The sequence below is a fragment of the Eptatretus burgeri genome, chromosome 18 (genome assembly GCF_056783735.1).
Source record: "Eptatretus burgeri isolate ZD-2024b chromosome 18, Ebu_testis_v1, whole genome shotgun sequence".
Taxonomy (NCBI): Eukaryota; Metazoa; Chordata; class Myxini; order Myxiniformes; family Myxinidae; genus Eptatretus; species Eptatretus burgeri.
The window spans coordinates 44,700,254-44,725,444 of record NC_140978.1 but is presented as its reverse complement, the minus strand read 5'-3'; the positions used below and the strand labels follow the sequence as shown (position 1 = coordinate 44,725,444).

The 25,191-nt window shown below is 42.8% G+C and overlaps 1 protein-coding gene across 8 annotated transcripts in view; it reads right to left on the bottom strand.

The window, feature by feature from the left end:
- The window catches only part of DIS3L2 (DIS3 like 3'-5' exoribonuclease 2), a 147,620-nt gene that overhangs the window by 58,465 nt on the left and 63,964 nt on the right, over positions 1-25,191 (bottom strand). For all 8 annotated transcript variants that reach the window (XM_085864370.1, XM_085864371.1, XM_085864368.1 and 5 more), the window contains 6 exons: positions 15,310-15,405; positions 7,316-7,409; positions 6,812-6,882; positions 3,874-4,148; positions 2,739-2,912; positions 2,110-2,189 (listed from right to left, as the gene is read on the bottom strand). In XM_085864370.1, the coding sequence (XP_085720496.1) occupies positions 2,110-2,189; positions 2,739-2,912; positions 3,874-4,148; positions 6,812-6,882; positions 7,316-7,409; positions 15,310-15,405 (790 nt within the window). The remainder of the gene's footprint in view (positions 1-2,109; positions 2,190-2,738; positions 2,913-3,873; positions 4,149-6,811; positions 6,883-7,315; positions 7,410-15,309; positions 15,406-25,191) is intronic.

The window sequence follows — 25,191 nt, the reverse complement described above, 5'->3', positions numbered from 1 at the left end:
AAGGGGAACACGTAACGGCTTCTTTTCTTAAATATCCACAATTATTCCCACATGGGATTGGCCCAAGTCTTTCACGAATGGGCTGGCCAGGCCTGACACCCAACTAAGGTGAGAGCAGGAATTCGTAATTTGTTCAGGGTGCTGGCAATAGCTCACCTTATCTTTGTGTGGACACCATGGGGATCTTTGACATCGAAAAACTAATGTCAGCAGATGGGACACCCAGTTTAACGTCCATCCAAGGGACGGCACACATTGATGAATCACCTCGCCTGTGAAACACCGGAATGACAGTTTATAGCTGGGTCAGGATTCAAACCCAGGCTAGACAGGTTAGAGGCGAGTATGTTGTAACTCTTGACCATCCTGCCAGCTCAAAGGGGAAAACTAAAAGGCTAAATAAGCACAAGAACATGGAAATTGTATGATGGAACAATGGTCAAAAGTAGTTTGGACACATGAGTCAAAGTTTCAGGTATTTGAATCAAATTGAAGACAGTGTGTGGAATGACAAAGAATTGAAACTTGTCAAGAGCTTTTCTTGAAGCAAACAATTAAGCATGGAGGAGGTTCATTTCAAGTTTGGAGATGCATATCCTCAGGTGGTGTTGGAAAATTGCTGAAAATTGATTGTTATATTGAAATGCTGAGCAAGGAGATATGTCGAAGCTTTTCACCTTGCACTCATCGGGACGATCGCAAGGATATCAAAAAATGAAATCGAAGTTATTTGTGCTCACTTGTGATCACTTATTGGCTCTATTCGCAAGGGTGTTGGTGTGGTTGTCATATAACCCTGGACATTTCTCTCGAACAGGCCTGCGGCAAGGAGACAGCTGACTGATCTCCCAAGAGCAACCCAGAGGTCCCCTACATCCAAGACAGTGTACTCCACCTTCATGAAGTCAGGGCCACGAGAGAGTTGGAGTTAGAGAGAGGGAGTGGGTCAGTCCATGTGGACAGATCGACCCTCTGACTGTGTGAACCCGTTGTGCACCGATCGACGTGCGTACACCCATCACGCAGTGACTGGCATCTTCCTATCTATGTTATCGAGTGACAGCAAGCGTACCAGTGGTGATTGAAGAAAAAATAAAATTCAACACATATGCACCGACAGCAGGATTATACAATTGATTTTTGGCCAACAGATGCTTTCATCTTCGAATTAAAGAAAGGAAAGATTGGTAGTGCAATATATCTGCTACTATAGAGATATATCTGCTGTGCCATCAGTGTTAACAAGTAAACAAATTAACGCACTTAAATCTGTAAACTTTGGAAATGCTTAGAATGTCGTCTCCACGTACACTCGTCAACATTTCCAAAGTTAAAAGAAGAGGCAATCACCCCAAATACAAATACCTCAAGAAGCATTTCTCACTAACTTTAGGAAATATTTAACACAGGCAAGTGAAACGGTTGGAAAATGTCACAATATCTTTATAACCCGTCAAGTTTGACTCTTTTGGGCCATCGGTGTGCTCCTTCATTTCCAACTTTAAAACCTTCACAAGAACCCTGCAGTACGTCACCAGTTCTCGCCATATTAAAATGTAGTGTTTGGCTGTGGCACGAAGGTCGTGTCACAGCTACGACAAAGAAAAACTAGAACGGCACTCGGGAGAGTGAATACCTCCGCCAGGCTGAACACTTTACATTTTGTATCCCACCGATAGGCCTGATCTGAATCCGGACCTTAACCAAAAACGAATCGGCCTGTTCTTTTCACCTACCCAACTCATCCACCAAGTTTTGTCTCAACCCATCAATAAATTTTTGAAATATCATGCTATATATCGTTTTTGGCCCTATCTCGCAATGGTGAAGAATCACTTTAAAAAGAAAAAAAAAAAAAAAATCTGGGATTCGGATCTTCACCAAAATCGAATCAAATGGTCAACCAAGTTTTCTCCGAATCCGTCCTTAGCATTTTGCGATATCCTGCTCACAGTGAACAGACAAGGAGGACAAACAGGCATGAAAGCACAAGGTGGAAGAGGTAATAACTATCATTAGGCATCATTTAGAGAATTTCGTTTGTCAGAAACAGTGCTAATGCTGAATCAAAGGCATCGATAAACCGATAAAAAGCAATCTCGAGCGTACCATCTGGAAGAGCCTCGCATGACAGGGCGTCGTCGAGGTCTCGTGCGGTCACAGGGTCAATGGAGAAGACGCACAGTTTCCTAAGACAAAAATGCATGGGACAGAGCACAGTGACTGTGAGCACACAATGAAAGGAGAATGCAGGAATCCATATTTAGAATTTATGGTCAAATGCAATAATGTCCAATTCGAAGAAAAAAAAATGAACACAAACCCTTCCTCCCCCCACCCCACACTCCCCAAGCAAAACACATCGACGCCTCCTCCTCGTTGCAGGTTGAAACGTCTCAGGGGGGAGGAAAGTCGATATCTTTTGAAATCTTTAAACCGGTATACATCTCGTGTTAGTTTGAACTCATGAACTAAGGCAGAATTTGTTTATATCCATTAAGAAGTGAAGGTGCAATCACAGTTGATGTACTTTATGGATACTTTACCTTTACCGCTATTTCAGGGCTCCATTATATAGCAAAATGCACAATTCCCTTTTCACAGTCAATAACCAGTTAATTCTGTTGTCGTGCATCTTTCAGTTCGGCTACACACATTTTGATCAAGCACCAGTCATAACCTGCTGTCAGGGGATGCTGTGCCTTCCCCCAAAACAACCATTCCCTTTCAGAACAAACCGTAAATCCTTGCGAGCGGCAATCTCTGCAGGAGGAATGATCCATGGCTGAGCACATGGCAAGCAGTGTAGCACCTCCTCTGGAAACTCGGAAAAATCGACGTCATACTCCATAAGTATACCCTCGGTCTCGGGTTCAATCTCGCCCGCCAAACCCAAGCTTTTGGATAATTGTCTGATGGGGACACAATAAGTTGAAGGTCAGCTGAAAGGCTGCTGCAGCTCGAGAAACACCGTGATGTCATTGCTGGTCACGAGGTATTTGACAATGCCAGTCCCTGGTGAAGAGCATACTTTGCAGCAAGATATTGTAATTTCGTGAACAGCATGGAGGAGGGACACCACTTTGTCATATGTGTTTGTTGTTAGTAATGTCATGTTTGCATATGTAGTTTGTGGATGTACGCACGGGGTCAAATGTTCTTGCCATTCCATTATTTGTACGAATCCATGGCCAATCGTGGAGAGGCATTTCTGGATCGAGTCATTACCTCCGCCATCAAAGGTGGATGGAGGTTATGTTTTTACACCTGTCTGTGCGAAAGATATCTCAAAAAGTTATGGACGGATTATGACAACTTGGTGGATGAGTTACGTCGGTGACAAGAAGAAGCCGATTATTTGGTGTATGACAAGGACAAATGATCCGCATGCAGATCCGGCCTGCCAGTGGGATACAAAACATAAACTGTTCAGCCTGGTGGAGGTATCCGCTCTACCAAGTGCCATTCTAGTTAAGTGCATGCATGCTTCAATGTTGGAGACCCATCTGATTTGTGCCTCATGCCTTCTGGGTAATATCTATCGAATCAAAGTGTGTTTCTCGTCATGCCTGTTGGTTTCATCGGCACCATTCATTTAACACATGTTAATTATCAATGTGAGGACACCATCTTACTTGCCATTTGTGCGGGAAGAACCGTAAGGTCACTATATTGGGGGAAAAAACAACAGAAAACAAGGTGATGTACCTGTCCCAACCCAGTGGTCAATCCAGTCAATAAGACTTCAGCTTTTTTGGGGCCATGCCCTGTATGTACGTGCTAGCCCATGCGGCTCCCATAAGTGTCGGTGTGTACACGTGATAATATTTTAGTGCAGCAGAAAATATGATGCTTTCCCATCCCATACCTCACCCTTCTGGTAGGTGTGAATGTCTTGGCCAATCAACAATGCGGGCCACAAAGAGTGTTTGCTCATAGTCATGCAGTTGTTGCAGGAATCCTTTGGGACAGCTGGCCAATTGAATGCGCATTCGTGGCATGCGATGCTCTGTTGGTGCAAAGAGCACATAGGATAACGATGAAGACTTCTTGTTGCTGCTTTGAGCTGCAGTCTGGCAGTAGTTTTGCGGCAAGCGCAGGTACCCTTTGGCTGCACGTGAATGTTTACGTTCCACAATGAACACCACCTACATGTTTGAGAAGGAATAAGCAAAACAATGCAGTTAGCTTTGGGCAAACAAGTCCATTAACCAATCAGCTTTGGGCAAACAAATCGAATGGCCGATGAGCTTTGGCAAATAAATCGATCAGCCAATTAGCTTTGTGCAAACAAGTCATTAGGTCAGCAAAAGGAGTGTGTACAAAATGATGAAAGGAGCTGATAGTGTTACTAAGGAACAAACTCAATCACAAAGGTAAAATAACACGGCACAAAATAAAGTTGGTGGAGTGGGCAAAGTTCCTGGTTTAAAAGCACGAGAAATTGGACCAATCAGCCCAACTTCCAGAAAATAAGCCAAGTAACCGAGATTTGGCCGTGCACTCCAGGGAAACGGAAAGACGCGGAAGATATGCTGCTTCCTGGAGCACCAGTTTCTGCAGGGGAGACAATTTGCAATCATCTGGACATTGGATTCAACACCATCTTTCATAGAGGTAGGCCTTTGGATAATTAACTCATCTCATCAGGAAAAAAACAAAAACAGGCATATCCTTGGTCAGCCCCACTCTCCCTTGCAGGGGTCTTGATCTGCCATTTGTTTCGGCCTATTCAAAAATGCCTTGGTTATTTTCCACGATGACCTCTCGTGGACTAATTAAAGTAAATAATTGAAATAGGTCTTCAGATTTGAGGATCGGAGCTGATGGACTAATTAAGTGTCAAAATCTCAAGTGAAATCTGAAATTTAAAAGACATAACTGATCCTAATAACAAAGTGAGCCTTAACATTGTATACAAAAAGTATACGGAGCCTCGACATTGAAAACATTTTAAAAAAGCGTATTTACATAATAACTTCAAGCAAGCAAGGCTGTGATCCCTCCTTCTCCATATTTACAAATAGCCATAGCATTAAACTTAAACTTTTTGTACTGTTCACAGAATTACTGCACATTGAATGAAGAAATGATTAATGAATGCGCCAAAAGTGTAACTTCATTGAGTGCAACAAAAATAATTATGATAAAGCGCTCATCGTCGAATGCCCGATCTTCGCTGTACGCATCACCACCAATCACCTGCCAGGCCAGCAGTTCCTTATCACTCGATGAATGTTCGTGTTCCATCAATAGTCCATTTTTTTCGCAACTTCAGTGCCAATTCACCCCACCGACTTAAATCGACCTCATCCTCACTCCTCACCTGTTATCCCCTCTGCTTACCCCTCCCATCTTGCCCCTCATCCTACCTCCTTCTCTTGGCACCTCTTCACTGTCTTCTGTTTCAGTGTCAGCTCCTCCCCTGTTGTCCCAAAGTGTGTGGTGTTCTAACTTATGTGGGCTCCCTTCTAACCTAAGAGATATCTCACTCTCTCATCACTACACTTGTCAACACCACAAGCATGCTACTGCCTTCCTCTCAGCACACCACCCCTTCTTCCCAACCCCTCAAATTTTGTACCTTCCCATGGCTGCTGCCTTCTTCACCATACCTCCACCAAGTCTCATCCTTACCCTCTGCTCACCTCTTCCATCGCCCTCCTGCACATTGGCCATGCCTGCTCTCATCGTCTCCCCTCCCATTCAAAGCAACCTTCACACTCTTCCCCTCCAAGCTTCCCTCTCACCTTTCCCTAAAACTCCCACCCCACCCTTCTTCCCTCAACTCTCTCATCTCACCCTTCTCCCTCCAATCTTCCCCCTCTCTCCCCTCTTCCCAAAGTTGCCCCCCTCACATCCACAAAGCTGCCTCCTTCCCCCACCCTCTCTCTTCCATTTAATCACTCCACGTCTTACAATCTTCAACTACCCTCTGCCCCCTCTCTTATTACTCCCCACTGTACCTCACCTAAACCCATCACCACCGAGTCCTTTCTCCTCCTTATCCAGCTCTCTCCCCGAACTCTTCTGCAACCCCTTAAACTCTTTCAACAACTCTCCTTAACTCCCCCTTCCACCTTCCCTCCCCCTCCTCTCCCCTGCACCCAAAACCTCCTTACCTCCCTCTTCCTTAACAGTGTGGACCTCAAACATCTGGGGCCTTCGCTCAAACCTGACATCTTTCCACAGAGGTTACCACTGACAAACCAGACATAATCTGCTGAACAGAAACTTTCCTCCTTTAAGACGTCTCTGACTCCCCGGTATCTCTCCTTGGTTACTCCCTCCTCCGGTATGACAGACCTGAGTCTCGACCTGGCAGCGGAGTTGCTCTCTTCATCAAAGTCTCCATTCCTCACTCACCATGCACTGCCCTCTCTCCACCACACCGCCAGGAATACCTCTGGCTATGGCTTCCCCTCCACTCCCACCTCACGTTTATATGTGTGTTACCGTCCACCAAACAGTGATAACTCCATTTACATCTCGCTCGCCGAAAACATGGACCAACTTCTATCCTCTCATCCCAACTCTCTCTTCCTCATATGTGGTGACCTCAATCATGCTATTTGGCTGGGTGTGGGTTCTTCTCTCACCTGTCATGGCACTTCAGCAAAGGACTTCTGTGACTCATTTGGACCGATACAATCTGTCAACTTCCCGACCCAGATCTGTTCTGGATCTGATTTTGACCTTTCTTTTTGAACTCGTGATCTTTTGGAACTCGTGATCAACACAACATGGAATGCATTACAACTTGTCAAAGGACAATATGAGGAGTAGGGAATCGCCACACGTCCTTCCATACCTTTCCCAATTTGTACGTCGACGTGGGTGCACCACAAGAGTCTGATTCGAGTGTGTCCACCTTCATTTTGTCTGCCAACAAACACACCGTCGGTTTCACCATACATCTCAGATCAAACACAAATGATTTCATCCTTAAGAGGAAGCTAAGTCGAGTTTTATCACAAGAAGTAAGTCTACAAAACACCCCACAAGTTATTCAACATCTCCCCTGTCAATATGGTAGATGGTGATAAAGACTATGTTTGTGAGGTTTTTATGGCAAATAATAAATTACACAACACCATCAATATGAATCCAGCATTAAATCCACCAAAAATACATCAGAATAAATAACTACAACACCATCAATATGAATCCAGCATTAAATCCACCAAAAATACATCAGAATAAATAACTACAACGTCCCACTTACAAGAAAACCTGAACCAAAAGTGTACCACTCGAGAGTGATGGGGTAGGGCGACGGGGGTTGGGGGTACGAGGAGTGGATAAAAGGTCTCACTGAGGTCACTTGTGGAAAGGTCTCCATCACATTCAGATGCAAGCTCTCCATTGTCCACACACACGTTTCGTTCTCGTGCTTTGTACTCCTCATCCTAGTCCGAAAGAAAAATAAAAACCAAGCAAAGAGGAAGGAAAACATTTGGATTATACGAGGAAGAACATGAACAACAAGCAGAGACAAAGTCATGAAAAAGTTTCCTGAAAGTGTAAAATAAATAATACAACATTCCAATAAGGAGTGGGAATCGAACATGCATTACACTCACCTATCATGAGTATCGTAAAGCGTGCCTTTGCAAGTATTTGCACAGCTCATTCATTACATCTGCCACCGAAGGTGGAAGGAGGTTATGTTTTCACCGCTGTCTGTCTGTCTGTCTGTCTGTCTGTCTGTCTGTCTGTCTGTCTGTCTGATGCTTGTAAAATCGATGATTTTTCAAGTATATTGGTGAATCGATTTTGTTATTCTGTCTGTCTGTCTGTCTATTACCAAAAGGTCATAATTCCAAACCGATTGTCATGAAATTTTACCAAGTTGGCGAGGTAGTCTCAACTGAGAAATCTATTGATTTTGCGGTCAAAGGTCAAAGGTCATATTGAGGTATAATTTCTGAAATCGTCATTTTTCATCCGATTAACTTGAAAGTTGAACAGGATTTGCACATTGAATCACTGAATTGGGAAACGAACTATTTGAGATTAAAAGGTCAAAGGTCAACTCACGGTCAAACTTGTAAAATCATCAATTTTTATCTGAAAAATTGTTAATTTTCATCCAATTTAATTTTTTTTTTTTTTTGTATACACCGTCGAGGCTCGTATGAGAGCGAACACAAAGAATGTACAAAAAGGGAGCAGGAGACTAGAGGGGTGGGAAAGGGAAACAAAAAAACACTGGGGAACAGAGACATGAGGAGAACTGTGGAAGGGAGCGGGATGGGGCGGGGTACGGAGAGTAAACAAGATGGACACTACAGGGACTTTCAGGAAGGAAAGCAGGGAATTTGTAGGAGGTGGGTTTGAGGTGGATTAGCGGGGGTAGAAAAGATCGTAGTTTTGGATGGGGGCAGATAAAATATGGTGGTGAATAGCTGTTTTGAAGACCTGGAGGGAAGAGTGGGAATGAAGAGAGTGTGAGAGTTTGCTCCAAAGGTGGGGGAAAAGAGGAATGAAAGAGTGAAGGTGAGCAGTGATTCTTGATTTTGGTAGTTTTACCAGAAGGGGGTTGCTGGCGGATCTTGAGTGCGCAGCGGAAATATGTGTGGGACATATCTCAGACAGATCGGGGGGAGGGGGGAGACCGGAAAGGAGATGGTAGAAGACAGAAAGACCATAGACCTGACTGCGGTGACAGAGTGAGAGACCCAAGGACTCAGCGTCATCGCGGGAGACACCAATGATCCTAGATGCCTTGGTTTCCACAGCGTGAAGCCAAGAAATGTGAGAGGCGGGAGCACCAGCCCACAGGGAAGAGCAGTACTCCATCAGGCTGTGGACGAAAGCTTTGCATGTGGTCAGGAGCTCAGGTGTGTCAAGAAAGGGCTTTGCACGACTTCACCATCTTCACCATTGAGAGATGGGGCCAAAAACGAGATATAGTACAATATCTCAAAAGATTAATGGACGGATTCGGACGAAACTTAGTGGATAGGTTGGGTGTGTGACAAGAAGAATTGGTTTGATTTGGTGAAGATCTGAATCCAGATCTGGATACGAGAATTATTTAATTTTCAAGTGATTCTTCACCATTGAGAGATGCGGCAAAAAAGGATATATAGCATGATATTTCAAAAATGTATTGAGCCTGATGTGTTCTCGTGGATCAGGCATTGCGTGTCAGAGTTATGCGCTCTACTCCTCATCGGGGACTGAGTGCCCTTCTCGTGGTAATATAATATTGTCATAAAATTACCATATTAAAGTTTCATGGTTGTCAGTTTGCAACAGATTTTACACTTCCTTCAACTGCATGGTTTGGAACTTCTGATAAAATTATTAGGATCTGCATTATCCCATAAGCTTTTACTTTCCCTCAAAATACAAATCCGAATGACAGCGAAGTCAATGACATGCCATCGCAAATCCCAACGCTTCCCACCTGAAGTAAAGTTGAAAGATGGCAGAGTTCCACCAGGAATGAGGTCATATCGAATTTTGAGTAAAAAAAAAAATCTTCTGTTTTGACCCGTGACCCTAAGTTCCCGCCCTCTGGGGCATGAACCGGGGGTTAAAAAAAAAACAAAATCATTACATATTTCATGCATCCCCCAATGTTGATTGCACAAACAAAGTTTCACTAAAATATGTTTAAAATGTGCCCGTAATTGCATTTTTTGGTATTTCACCTTTTGATCCCACCGTGTGGCCCCAGGGGCGTGGTCAAAATGATGCTACTCTTGTACCTTCTTGGCACATGCTGATCGTAACTACCAAGTTTAGTGAATTTCTGCACAACTGTTTAGAAGGAGATAGCGTGACGGACAGACAGACGGACTGACGGAGCCGATTACAATATCTCCCATTTTTTTTTCTTCTGTGCGGGGATAATTAGATTGATTTCTCCAAAGTGAGATGATCATTGCCAGGATTATATCGAAGCTCGGACTGCACTTCAATCAATCAACATAATTATTGCTTTTTAATACATGCTCTCGGCTCATGGAAGAGATATGACAGAACAAATCAGGACACAACATAACAAAGGGAACAGCAGGAGAAAGGGGAAATCACCAACAGCAGGAGGAGAGGGAGAAAGTAGATGGAGATGGAGATGCAAGGGGTGGACAACATAGATACATAAGCAAAGATTTTGGGAGGGGTGGGAGGTGGGGAGTGGTTTAACGGATGTAGAAAAGATCATGATTTTGGATGGTGGATGACTTGAGATGGTGGTGAACAACTGTCTTGAACACCTGGAAGGAAGAATGAGACTGAGGAGGATGTGGATATTTCTTCCACAGCTAGGAAAAAGAGAGGAGTAAATGAGTGGAGGTGAGCAAATTCCTTCAAATTCCCTGCTTTACTTCCTGAAAGTCCCTGTAGTGTCCATCATGTTTACCCTGTGTACCCCACCAAATCCCACTCCCTTCCACAGATCTCCTCTTGTCTCCTGCTCCACTTATCGTACGTTGTGTGTGTTAGCTCTCATACGAGCCTCGACATTGCATACAAAAAAAAAACAAGTGAAATCCTTCAATACAGCACGTGTGGTGAAGCAAATGAGTACACTCATGTTAAAATATGCAATTTATGCTTTTTCAGTTGAAAAACAATTAAAAAGCGTACTTAATATATGAAATGTAAAAATCTTGTTATTAATGTGATAAGCACCTTTATATATATAACAGAAGGAATGAAATCGTTCGATACAGTGTGGCAGGAGGCTGCAAAAGAATGATGTAAAATAAGAAGAACTTAGCTTTCAGCGTTCGGCGCGAAATGCGATGGTGGGCGGAAATGACATATCTTCTTCTTCTTCTTTCGGCTGCTCCCGTTAGGGGTCGCCACAGCGGATCATCCGTATGATCCGCATAGTGATTTGGCACATGTTTTACGCTGGATGCCCTTCCTGACGCAACCCTGGTCGCTTCTTACGACACAGGGATATGGTACACCTATTTTAACTGGGGTATACACCGGCCCAGTATACTGGTACTCATTTCGCCGACCTCGGAAGGATGACAGGCTGAGTCAACCCCCTGGTGTGTTAATTCAGTGGTACAACGGGGCTTGAACTCAGGACCTTTTGGATCCCAAGCTGCTGCCCTAACCACTGCGCCAACACCAGGCTCGGCACGAAGACATATTTCGGCGCGAAATGCGATGGTGGGCGGAAATGATGTCTTTCGGCACGAAATGCGATGGTGGGCAGAAATGACGTCTTTCGGTCATTCGTACATGAGAGGGGCGAGTTTCTTGCTTTTTTCCCGTCAAGCAATAAATTCAATGGTTTTCACATATATAACACGTTAGTTTCACAAATTTCCATTGAAATACTCGGGTATTTCCGTCAATTGTCACCATTTCGGTCTCGGTTACGCACTGCATCAACCAGACGGCCGTCATTGGCTGTCACAGGCACGTGGGGGGACACCAGGACACCGGAGACGTGGTAGACACCGGGGACATTTCAAACTCGGTGCAATTGTATACAGCGCACGCGCTGTAAAAAAATAAGGGATCCTGGATCTAGGAAGTTTCACCAAAAGGGGGTTGATGATGGACTGTGTGTGCCCTTCAGAAACCTCGTGGGGTGGGGAAGGGGGGATTGAAAGAACGGAAAGAGCAGAGGGTGCAAGATCAGAAAGGAGACAGTAGAAGACGGAGAGGCCACCAACCTGTCTGTGATGGGAAATACCGAGGAGGCAAAACTCCATTTTTTTTAAGAAAGTAATGACCGTGCTATAAAAGGTCGGTACCCCCCTCATGTCTTCAGGGGACGTTCTAGAATTGTGCTCAGGTGGACTACCCTGCCAATGTTTTGCACGAATAGAAGCTGAAAAATCAGCTTTAACATTGCGTCATCGGAATAATTTTGAGGCCTGGAAATTAGGGGTAGGAAAAATATAAATAGTCATAACTTTGTCCAGAAACAAGACATACTAACAAATTAGCACTCAAAATGTTTGTATCACTGCTCTATAAAAAAAAACTGCTTTACAAGTCAATGTTTATCAAATGTAAATCAGATCAATATGGAGGTCATCAAAGGTCAAGAGGTCACCAAATTTGATGAATGCTTAAAATCAGGGAACTCATCAAATATTTAGCAATTTCAGACTTGAAATTGGAATTAGAAAAAACCAAAACATTCTGACTGAAATGTTTCGAATAGAGATTCTGTGAAGTATTCATACCAGCCATGTTGAATTGTTTCTTAAAATTTTTTATCAGTAACAAGTGGAAGAAGGTCAGTTTTCAAAAAAGGGCAAAAAAAACCACCCATTTTCTCCAGGTAATTAAGCATATCTGCATTGCCCAGTTTCCCCAAAACATTATATTACAGAGCAAATGAGTTTTTAAGATACAAAACTGGATCAATGGAATACTTATGAGTAAAAGTGTCCATTGTTTTTGTTTTTTTTATGGATGCCCATCTGCAGATGTGAAAAGAAAACATGGCTGACCAACAACACAGCACAAAGTGGCCCCCAACAGCAGCAGTTGGCATTGACCTAAATACAAGCAATTTGAAGAAGTTAAAGACTGATAAAGAGATAATATACTCTGGGCATATCATATACCAAGACAATTCAAAAAAGGATAAACTGCACAGTTTATACTACTCCAGTCAGTAAATACACTCAAGTCAGCTTTGAGCTCTAAGGCTGACTCTGTAGCAGAGAGACTTTCATCTGATATTGAACAGAAGGACTTGTTGGAGTGTAAGCAGCCAAAGTGGCATCCAAAATGTAGAAATACCTCAACTCGTACTAAGAGCTGCATGATCACACAGAAAAAGCAGCTAAGTGAATCCTACCACCCCACAGCTACATGCAGTGGTTCCTCGAGTTCTATGCCAATAGCCAGTACCTCCAGGGGTAAAGACAAAATCTGAAAGGTCAAAGTCTTGGAGGTGTGAAGCTACAGTAACCTATGTCATTTATCACAAGAGATTCCGTGATGGAAAGCAACCTTCAGCTAAAACTACCAATACACACCAAAAATCATTGAAAAAGCACAACAGCTGAACTGGCAAGATATTTTGTTCCATTTGCAAGGTGATGGGCATGATATGGTTGCAAGCAACATGTGCTATCACACCAAGTGCATTAATGCATTCAAAGCCATGAGGCTATCAACAGCCAAAAGCTATCAGAGCAATTTTGATGCTGCATTACAATATCTCTGAAATGAAGTTGAAAGTTCTTTTATTCTATAAATCACAAGGTTTTCTTTTGAAACATCTAAGGGACAGGTATGAAACACTTCTGCAAGAAAGGGGTGAAACAATGACAAGTAAAGTTAACCGCATAACTCTGAAGAATGAGTTTACTCAGAATTATGGTAAACGGGTGTCATTCGTTGATCAAAGTTATGGGGCAGGATTTGTATGTGCCTCAACAACCCATCTCGGTGATGGATTGGAAATGCTCAAGAACTTGGAAGGGCAATCTGGTAAAGACAGGTGGTTGAAAACTCTACAATGTGAAGGAAAAATCTTCAAAAAATGACAGCATTAGTCAAGTCACAGCAGAGAAAAAGATACTTCGTCGAGGTTTCTGCACAAGCAGCAGCCGACCTCATACCGGACTCCCTCAAGGAGGTCACCTCAAGTCTGCTTCAAGGCCCACGGAATCAGAAATTATTGTTGGGCTTCCTGAATAGACACGGCTACACTTAACACTGAATCGTTGTTGTTTTTTCAAGGAATCAATGTCTTGAAACGAAGATTTTAAATGTTTTTTTTGGTGTCCTTGTACGTTCCAATGGTCCCGCCTACTAAAAAGAAAAATGGCCATCATTGAATCCTGGACCAATGGTAAGTCGCAAGCGATCGCCAATGGTAGGCCAGAGGAAGTTTACCCTTGGCGATTGCATTGTGATCACAGATATCTAGTTCTGGTATTGTTGTACCTATGTCAATTTTTATGTTGCCCATTTTTCTTGGTTGACCTTGTAAGAATGTACAACTTGGAACCTTTATCGATGCCAAAATCCATTTGAATGTAGTCGGTGTACCGCTTCACAAATTTCAGTTCTGAGACTTTTTCGTCATTCTTCACCCCTGGTATTTTAGTCTTTCCTTCAGAGTGCTGTAATACCAATGTGGTATTCCAGAGCTCGATTGCTTTCCCAATGAGTTTGATCACTTTGGAGTGGATCTTGTGCAATTGCATGCATTTTATCATCCATGAATGTGGAACACGATCAAAAGCTTTTTTTGTAGTCTATCCATGCTGTGGACAATTTGTTTCTTCACGTTTTATAGTTTTTGCGTATTTCCTTGTTTACTAGTAGGTGGTATATTATTCCGTAGCGTCCTCTATTACAACCCTTCTGTTCTGTCTCTACACCTCCTTCTTGTGCTAAGTGATGGTACATCATTTCTGTGATGAAGTTTGTATGTCAGAACCCATTAGAAGTTTGTATGTTGTTGGTGGACATGTCATTTGTCTATACTTCTGAGGTAGTTGGGTTTCTTCAGATTTTAGAATGAGGAAGGTATTACCCTTTGGCAGCCATTCCTACATTTCCTGATCCTCTTTGATAAGTTAATTAAATGCTCGAGCGTATTGAACGTGGAGAGCATCTGATTGCTTTAGCCAGAATATCAGAATCCAATCTTGGCCAGAGTTTTTGAAGTTTACCATTTTTGTGAGTTGTCTCGTTTTTTTTGTATTTTTTTTGCATCAATTATTACTGGGGGCAATTTCCTCGATATGTTGCTTCTTCTCTTCCAGGTTTCGGATCCATTCCGCTTCCTCATTGTGTTCTTTTCGATCTTCATAAATTCCTTTCCAGAATCGTTCTAGTTCATCTTTTTCAGGAGAGGACGACACATTCTGCTTCCATTTCCCGAGGTCGCGGTATAATCTTTTTGGGTTGTTTTCAAACATCTGGCCTTGTTTTCTCCTGATGTTAACCACATCATAGGTTTTTATTTTCCTTGCTATCATTACACCACTGAATCAGGTATCCTGTAAGTGTATATATTCAACCAGATTCAGGGGTGTAATGGCTGAGCATCTGCTCTGAGGCTGGGTTGTCAGCAGTTAAAACCCTGGCTAAGTCATAATAAAGACTTTAAAAATGTAAAGTGCTGCTTCTTTGCTTGATGCTCAGCATTTAACAGCATAGATTATGGACAACCAACCACAGCGCAGGCTTGATGGGCCAAATGGCTTCTCATGTTCCTTGTAAGAGAACACATATGATTAACACACCACATACACACACACCAAACCAAAGCGCAAGAGTAAACACTCATTTTCACCAAAAAATAATCAGAAACTCACTGCCGAGTATCGAAAATATATGGATCTATCATACCTCATCGTGAGGAATGAGCTTCACCACGACGATGTCCCCATCAAGTGCCCGGTTGCGCCTCTCAACACCGTCAATGAGGATATCTGTGTCACCGGTCTGCAAAAAGGATCACGTTCTCCACAAAGAAAATAAAATCAAAGATACAATTATAATCTCCCAAGATACCACGATCTTTTCTACCCACGTTATCCCTTCTCAGGTCCACTTCTTTCCAAGATTCGAATTTTTCCTTCCTGAAAGCTTGCGAGAAATTCCTGTTATTCACCTTTGTGTCCTCCCCTTGCCCTCATTCTTCCCCACATCCCTCATTTCTCCAAGTCTCCCTCTATTTTGTCCCTCAACCCTGCTTGTTGGTGTGTTTCCCCTCCCCTCTATTTCTAGTTTCTTTTGTTCTGTTTCATCCTCTTGTAGCTCTTCCATGAGCCTCAACATTGGACACAAAAATAAAAAGATGCTACACAAATCTGCGGTTGAAGGTTAGTAGCCTCGATGCATGTGTGGACAAAGGCTGGGAAGGACAGCCAAATAAAATAAAAGTAGTAAAAGTCATTTTTGCCATGAAAAGCCAATTAAATACAAGTTGTTTCAAATATTTCTAGAATAAGTGCAATGATTTGCTTTCATAACAAATTAATGATCTTTACCCCCAAACGTCAAGAATTAATCAAGGATTTCCAATTGTTCGTGTGTGCACAAAGGATGTATAATTACCGCAGGTAGTTTGGTGCAACCTGGGGCAGTGTATTATAAATAACAAGAGTGAGAATTGCTTTGCAAGACATGACTCTGACCGATGTGATATTTATTAAATCCAAAAAGGTCATAACTGTGAAACATTGACAAAATGCCCTGAAACTCAAACTTTTTCTGCAACTTATCATAATAAAGCCATGTACTGAGTTTAGATTGGATATGTTAAAGGGTGTGGGGGAGTCTGGAAAACCACAGGTGGGACGGATGCACAGACGGAAAACAAACCTAATAATAACGTAGGTGATTAATAACAAGTAAAAAAAGACATAAAATGTAAGAGCTCCTTTTGTTTTAGTAAGTTTGCTGTACGGAGGTAAAAGGCGAGCCCATATTCGTGTGTCATTAAAATGGCCGCCAGTCTACCAGTCGGCCATCTTTGATCAGATCGCAAAATAAAGTGAGGTGCACGTGTATGCCATCATGCACTGTGTTTGCACCAAGTTTGAACAAAGTCAGACCTTGCATGTCTGAGAAATGGATGAGGACACATTTAAGGTACGAAAAGTCATCCGGTTCCTTCTGGTTCTATTTTCACTTCTTGTTCCGCTTCTTGAGCGACGGTGGCGGTTCTGCTTCAGGGTCTCTGCCAACTTTCTCAAAGATAAGTTTTCCGGTCGTTCTTGTCGCATTTTTACTGTCATTTTGTTAAACTCCGCCATCGAAGATGGATGGAGGTTACTGTTTTCACCCCTGTCTGTTTGTTTGTTTGTGAACAGTATTACGGAAAAACTCCTGGACGGATTTCGACGAAACTTGGTGGTGGATTAGGTATGGTCCAAGGATCATGCCATTAGATTTTGGACTTGGTCCAAAGTCCAATATGGCTGCTATGGTGGCCATTTTGAAAAAATATTTGAATTTTTGTTTTTGCATTTCTACATGTTTTAAGTGATTTCCAACCAAAAATAAATAAATTTTTTAGAGAAAAAAAAAAAAATTTTGCAACTTTTTTCCAAAACAATTTTCGATTTTATTTGAAAAATATTTGAATTTTTTTTTTTTTTGCATTTCTTCATGTTTTAAGTGATTTCCAACCCCAAAAAATGTTAGAGGAAAAAAAACCCCAAAATTTTGCAACTTATTTTTCAAAAAAATTTCGATTTTATTTTTTGGGCATTTCTACATGCGCGTCAATCTCGTTTAGTTTATTCAATCGTGGTTCAGTAGAGTCTGATTCGTTTTGACCTACAATGAATAGGACATCAGGTTCACTTAAGCGAACCAGCACTATTGGCGGCGGAGGTTTTGCACTCTACCGAGTGCTCCCCTCTAGTTATCTCTGTGTTTGCTGTGTGTTTCTAGTTGTCCTATGTTAAAAATTGTGCAAAGTGAAGTTTTCATCGTATTTTCATATCGGGTTTCCTTGAGGCCTACCCTTCTTCCTGCTTGTGTGCTCGATGGTGTGTATTGTATTTTCTCCTTATTTCCCTCGCCGAAGGATTCGGAGAGAGTATTGCATTTGAGTCCGTTTGTTTGTTTGACTGTCTTTACGCACAGAACTTTCGTGTTTTTCTCCGCAACTGCTTATCGGATTGAGATGAAATTTTTACCATTGGTGCGACTACTCATGTAGAATGATTTAATAATTATGACGTCATAGGTCACGTGGTGTGGCAGCCATATTGGAAAAATGGAAAAACTTTGGACCTCTGCATCTCTAAATCGGACCAAGGACAAAAATTAAACTTGGCACATGGCAAGTACTCCTCCTGGGGAATAAATGTTTTATGACGTCGTAGGTGCCCTCATTATGACGTCACAATTTCATATGTAGAACGCCACATCCAATCAGTCTGAACATTTTTGAGGGTCATCGAGGGATAAAATGGTCCACAGAAAAATAAAAATTAAGGATGTCATCAGTCACATGATTCGGCAGCCATATTGTTTAAAAAAAAAAAAACCTTCAAAAATCTTCTTCTCTGAAGTGGCTGAATAGATTGAGGTGAAACTTTACACATATGACCACCTATCCATGAGGAAGAAAAGGGTCACACATTACATCATAGGTCACATGTTTTGGCAGCCATATTGGATTTACCCCAAAAAACCTATAAAAATACACCACTCAAAAGAAGTCCTGGTGAGGGTTTGCAATCCCTGATTGCTCTTTTTCTTGTTACCATGAGTTTTTATTTTCTCCACTTTTCCTTCCACCCTCCTTCTATCCCTCTTAACCTTACCCTCTGTTTCATGTCATAAAATATAAAAACAAGTTAGAATTGCGAACATACCCCGTGGGAGTTCATTCGTATAACTCTCAGATGAGCGATAGCACGGACGACAGATAGTTTTGAAATTTGGTAAGATTTTCATCACATCAGAAAAAGAAACCAGAACACCTCACAAGAGTGAGCCGAGTTTCATATCATCATTTGCGACATAATTTTGCGTTGGGCATCGCCCAGCACATTTAATTTTATTTTTAAATTACAATTTTAAGAAAATGGACCGAAAAGGCCGGAATCGCACTTTGGGCTCAGTTATTGCCTGGAGAATGGTCTCTAGAATATACCTGTCAAGTGGGGTTCGGTTCCGTTCACTAATAACATAGAAATAACAATTTTTAAAAATGGGCCAAAATGGGCCGTTCTTCGGCCCGAAGGGCCGCCATCGCACTTTAGACTCAGTTAATGCCTGCACATATGTGTCTAGTATATGCCTGTCAATTTTCATCGAATTCTGTTTTCGAATAATGGAGAAATAGATGTTCAAAAGAACTGTACACAAGAAAAGAGAGAAAGTGAGCGGCGCTTCGACCCCGTGGGGTGGAAGACCCCACGGGGTTAAAAATACAACAAAAAAAATACCTTTTACCTCACCTTGTACCCCATGTGACTTCCTGCACCGACTTCTTCCTCCTCCTTCTGCCGAAATACCATCAATTGCTTTTGCCAACCCACATTCACCATACTCTTTCACGATTTCGTATTCAACCTTTCCTTCACTTGATCTTACCTAATCTTTAAAAAAAAAAAAAAAAAATATATATATATATGTATATTTTAACCTCTCACGTTACAACCCCCCCCCAACCCGCACCCCACCCTAACCAATGTTTCTCCACCTCTTCTTCTTCTTCCAGGAACTTTTGCCAAACTTCCAGCTTCCTTCTGCGTTTATCAATACAAATTCACCAACACCTACACGATTTTTCTTCAACCTTTCCTTTTCCTTTTACCTATTCTCATGTAATCTTTATCAAAAAATAAATAAATAATAAAATATTAACGATCTCGTAAAATGTTACAACTTTTCTCCCGCGGTGAGGCCGAGTCTTTGGGCCTCTCACTCTCTCACTCCAGACAGGTCGGTGGTCTTTCTGTCTTCTACCATCTCTTCTCTGGTCTCGCCCCCCTTGCTCTGTCTGCGATTTGTCCCCATCAAATTTCCATAGGGCGTTCAAGGTCCGCCAGCAACCCCCTTCTGGCAAAACTACCAAAATCACCAAACACTGCTCACCTTCCCTCTTTCATTCCTCATTTTCCCTGCCTTTAGAATAAACTCCCACACTCTCTTCAATCCCATTCTTCCCTCCAGGCCTTCAAAACAGCTGTTCACCACCACCTATCTTCCCCCATCATAAATCTTGATCTTTTCTACCCCCGTTAATCCACCCCAAACCCACCTTCTTCAAATTTCCTGCTTTCCTTCCTGAAAATCCCTGTAATGTCCATCTTGTACACCCCATGTTCCCCGCCCTATCCCTCTCCCTTCCACAGATCTCCTAATGTATCTGTTCCCCACTGTTTTGTCCTTCCCTTTCCCGCCCCTCTTGTCTCCTGTCCCACGTTGTGTGTTAGCGCTCATAAGAGCATCCACAATGTATCCAGAAAAATAAAACAAAAACAAAAAACTTCCTCTTTCACACGTGTGGTTCTCGTTATTATATCATAATTCACTACTCTTCTTCTTCTTTTTCTTCTTCAAAAGCTGTTTTCAATTTGACCTTTCCTTCATCCCGTGTCCAAAAAGCCTAAAAAGCCGAAAAAGTCCCATTGTGACAACGTGTCTTTTCTCCATTCTCTTAATTCTCCTTCATTGCATCCCTCACGTAATATCTTTAATCGCATCTCTGACTTTAAAATTTTTTTAATCCGTTGGCAATGTATGTTCGTGTTCCATAAATCATACTTTTTTTCCATCTTCAGTGCCAATTCACCCCACCTCCTTAAATCTACATCCTCCTCACCTCTCAGTTGGTATCCCCTCTTCTTACCCCTCCCATCTTGCCCCTCATCCTACCTTTGCTCTTGGCACCTCTTCACTGTCTTCTGCTTCAGTGTCAGCTCCTCCTCTGTTGGCTCAAAGTGTGTGGTGTTCCAACACCTGTGGGCTCCATTCTAACCAAACATTCTAACCAAACTCTCTCAATCAGTGCACTCATCATCACAAACATGCTCCTTCCTTCCTCTCATCACACATCACCTTCTTCCCAACCCTTCAAATATTGCACCTTCCCCTGCCCGCTCGTGGCATCTGGTGGCGTCTAGTTAAATCTGTTTCTGGTGTACGTTTCTCCTCCATCCCCTCCCTTACCTCAAATGGCCGCACTGCTGATACCGCACGTGAAAAGGCTGAATGCCTCCAATCCGAGTTTGCTTCGAAATCTTGTATCCCAAACCCGTCGTTTACTGTACCCACCTTACCCAGTCACACCCAGCTGTTCCTGGACTCTGTCTCCTTTTCTCCTGACAAGGTGGAGAGCTTGCTGTCAAACCTCGACTCATATTCCGCAACCGGTCCAGACGGCATTAGCCCACGTGTCCTAAAAACATGCTCTGCTGTTGCTCACCCTCTCTCTGTTCTAGTCACTCTCTCATTTGCTCAAGGTCATCTGCCATGTGCTTGTAAATCAGCAAACATTACTGCTCTGCATAGAAAAGGTGCAAAAACAGATCCCTGCAACTGCAGACCAATCAGCGTTCTCCCAATCATCAGCAAGGTTTTGGAATCCATCATCACTTCAGACATGAAATCTTTCCTCTTCTCCAATGGCTTGATTTCCGATCATCAATTTGGATTCAGACCAGGTCACTATAGCATGGATATGCTTCTTCTGCTCTCCCAACAATGGATGGAGGTACTCAATGCCAGACATGAAATCAGACCCATCTGCTTGAATACATGGCATGCCTTCGATATGGTGTGGCACCTTGCCGCACTCATCAAACTCTCTTCCTATGGTATTCAAGGCCATCTCCACTCATGGCATGCAGACTTCCTCTCCTGTGTCAGGTAATGTGTAGCCCTTAATGGAGTTCTGTCACTCCCCCCCCCACCCCCCTTTCCTTTCCAGGCTGGAGTTCCTCAAGGCAGTCTTCTGGGCCCTGTTCTTTTTCTGGTTTTCATCAATGATCTCTCCGATTGTGTGGAAAATCCTCTTTATCTCTTTGCTGATGACTCCACCCTCTGCCGTACCATCTGTCATCTCTCAGATCGGCAAGCAGCAGCTTCTTCGCTCTCTGCAGATCTGGATAAAAATCACAAACTGGTCGAAAACATGGAACATGACTTTCAATCCTGACAAACCTCTCACTCTCACTATGTCTCTCCGAAAGGACTGTCTGGAAACCGCCCCCACCCACCCCCATATACTGTCTCAACAATCCCCTTGAAGAAGTCCTTTCATTCAAGCTTCTGGGTCTCACAATCTGTCATGATCTTTCCTGGGAAGCCACATTTCTAAGCTGGCCTCCAAAGCCAGTCACCGACTGGGCATCCCCTGTCGTGCAAAGTCCTTCCTTGCACACTTGAGCTCCTGACTACATACAAAGCTTTCGTCCACAGCCTGATGAAGTGCTGCTGTCTCCTCTTCGTGGTGCTCCCACCTCTCACCTTTCACAGCTTCACACTGTGGAAACCAAAGCATTTAGGATCATTGGTATCTCCCGCGATGAGGCTGTCTTTGGGTCTCTCACTCTCTCACCGCAGGCAGGTCACTGGTCTTTCTGTCTTCCGCAGTCTCCTCTCTGGCTCCCCCCCCCCTCCGCTCTGCCTGATATATGTCCCATATATATTTCTGCAGGGCACTTAATGCCCCCCAGAAACCCCCTTCTGGTAAAACTACCAAAATCAAGAATTACTGTTCACCTTCACTCTTTCATTCGTCTTTTTTCCCCCACCTTTGGAACAAACTCCAACAATCTCTTCAATCCCACTCTTCCCTCCAGGTCTTCAAAACAGCTGTTCACCACAATCTCATGTCTTCCCCCATCCAAAACCACAATCTTTTCTATCCCCGCTTATCCACCCCAAACCCTCCTCCTTCAAATTCCCTGTTTTCCTTCACGAAAGTCCCTGTCGTGTCAGGTCCTAAAAGTCCTGGAGTGTACATCTTGTTTACCCTGTGTACCCCGCCGCATCCCTCTCCCTTCCACAGATCTCCTCATGTATCTGTTCCCCACTGTATTTTCCTTCCCTCTCCTGCCTCTCTTGTCTCCTGATTCCCTTGTTGTGCATTTCTGTGCATTAGCTCTTATATGAGGCTCGACAGTGTATACAAAAAAAGGAAAAAAGTAATAAAATCGCCACCAGTCAGCCATATTGGATTTGATCTCGAAAAATGACATGCATATCCAAGCCATCATTCCTTATCTGTGTGTGAAGTTTGAACAGCGTCGGTAAATGAATGTCTGAGAAATGGTTGAGGACGTATTTGACACCGGTTTATTTTTGTTACAATTAAAACGGTTGCCAGTCAGCCATATTGGATCTGATCTCTCGAAGCAATGACGTACACAGGTAAGCCATCATTCGTTATCTGTTTGCCAAGTTTGAACAACATCGGTAAATGCATGTCTGAGAAATGGTTAAGGACATGTTCAACGTCGGTTCTTTTTTACAACTATAATGGTGGCCAGTTGGCCATCTTGGATCTGATCTTAAAGAAAAATGACATGTATATGTAACCCATCATTCGTTATGTGTGCCAAGTTTGAACAACATCGCTAAATGCTTGTCCGAGAAATAGTTGAGGACATGTTCACCATCGGGGGTTTTTTTTTTTTTTTACAACAAAAGTGGTTGCCAGTCGGCCAGCTTGGATCTGATCTTGAAGGAAAATGACAGGCATATGCATTATGCAAGGTATCATGCATTTCTGTTGTTGTTGTTGTTCGTCTTTCGGCTGCTCCCGTTACGGGTCGCCACAGCGGATCATCCGTTATGATCCGCATACTAATTTGGCACAGGTCTTACGCCGGATGCCTTTCCTGACGCAACCCTGGTCGCCTCTTACAACACAGGGATAAGGATTGGATTTCGCCATGATTCCGGGCTGCCCTACACCCTCTCATAGCGCGGCCCAGCACAGAGCACCCATCCTCAAGCGATCCTCCAACCCAAGCCTCCGAGTAGCCGGGTTACAGGCGCACGCCACTACGCCCGGTGTATCATGCATTTCTGAATGACAAGTTTAAACAACATCGGTGAATGAATGTCCGAGAAATGGTTGAGAGGGTGTTCGACACTGGGTTTTTTTGTTTGTTTTCCAACTAAAATGGTCGCCAGTCTACCAGTCGGCCATCCTTGATCAGATCACACGTGTTTGCCATCATGTACTGTGCTTGTGCCAAGTTTGAACAAAATCCGACCATGCACGTCTGAGAAATGGATAGGAACACATTTAAGTAACAAATTGGCCTCGGCCATCTTCGATCTGATCTCAAAAAAAAAGACATGCCTACCTGAACCATCATTCACGACCTGGGTGCCAAGTTTGAACTAGATCGGTAAATACATGTCCGAGAAATGGTTGAGGACGTGTTCGACACTGGGTATTTTTGCAACTAAAATGGCCGCCAGTCTGCCATCTTTGATCGCATCATGAAACAATATGACATGCATATGCATACCATCATTTGTTGTCTTTGTGCCAAGAATGAATAAAATAGGTCCATACATATCCAAGATATGGTTGCGGACACACGCACGCACACACACACACACACACACACACACACACACACACACACACACACACACACACACACACACACACACGCGGAAATCGAGACCAAATCCATAAGTCCCAGTTTCAGACCAAGTCCAACGGGGGCTAATAACGTGTGAATGGATATCACCATGAATTTTACAAATCACTACTCTAGTCACAACCAATCTACTTTGTAAGGATAAACAAGGCACTACACATCCAGTGGATACCGAGGGATGACAGGTGTAGGTATAGGAAGGAGCATGGAGAAAAACAAGAATTGGGGGCTCAGGGGTTCAAGCAAAATTTTGTAAAGAGAGGATTTAGAATTGAGCCCAAAATAACATTTCTTCTTTTGCCATGTCTATCATGAACTTTAAATGAATGAGTGTACCAAGGGAGCATGGAGTGTTTAAACGGGATCATTCAAACAAACAACAAATGTTCATAACCTGAGAATGAATCATTTAATGTTTATGGAATACATTCTCAAATTATTTCTTGTCTCATCGATCGGTGCTCAAATTACAGGAGGAAGACTGTTGGTGGCGAATGATCGAAAACAACTTGGATGTGGAATGAAGTGAGATGTGAAATTATTTTCATGAATGAACAAGAAAACGAGCAATCAGAGATTGCAGACCCTCGGCACGACTTCTTTTATGTGGTGTTTGTGTACTGGTGTGTTACGTAATTAATAAGAGACATAACTAGAAATGCCACTTTATAACTGCTGGCAGTGATGAGCGGGTGCCAAGACGTCCCACTTTGATGGAACCCCGCTTTGATCAGGCACATGACACTAACCCATGATGTTTATTATTATTCAATTGAATTTAGAATGGGATTAAAATTAATTCAATTCAAATCAAATGGAAGACCAAAGAGGTGTAGTCCTGCATTGGAGTACTCAGAAGGAAACTGGAAAATATTTGGGTTTCAGCTGCTACTCATCTACCCTTAAACCCATCCAGGCACAGCCAAGTGAGTCATTAAAAAAAACAAAAATATTATTACAATAGTTCTGGCTGCCACATCATGCGTCCAATCAGGTTGAAATTTAAAACATATATTCCCCATCATCGCTAGATCATAATTGTGAAGTTTCACGACGATTGATGAAGCGGTTCAAGAGAAATAATAAAAAAAAAGATTTTTGTTCAATCCAAATGGCTGCTAGACCATGTGACATC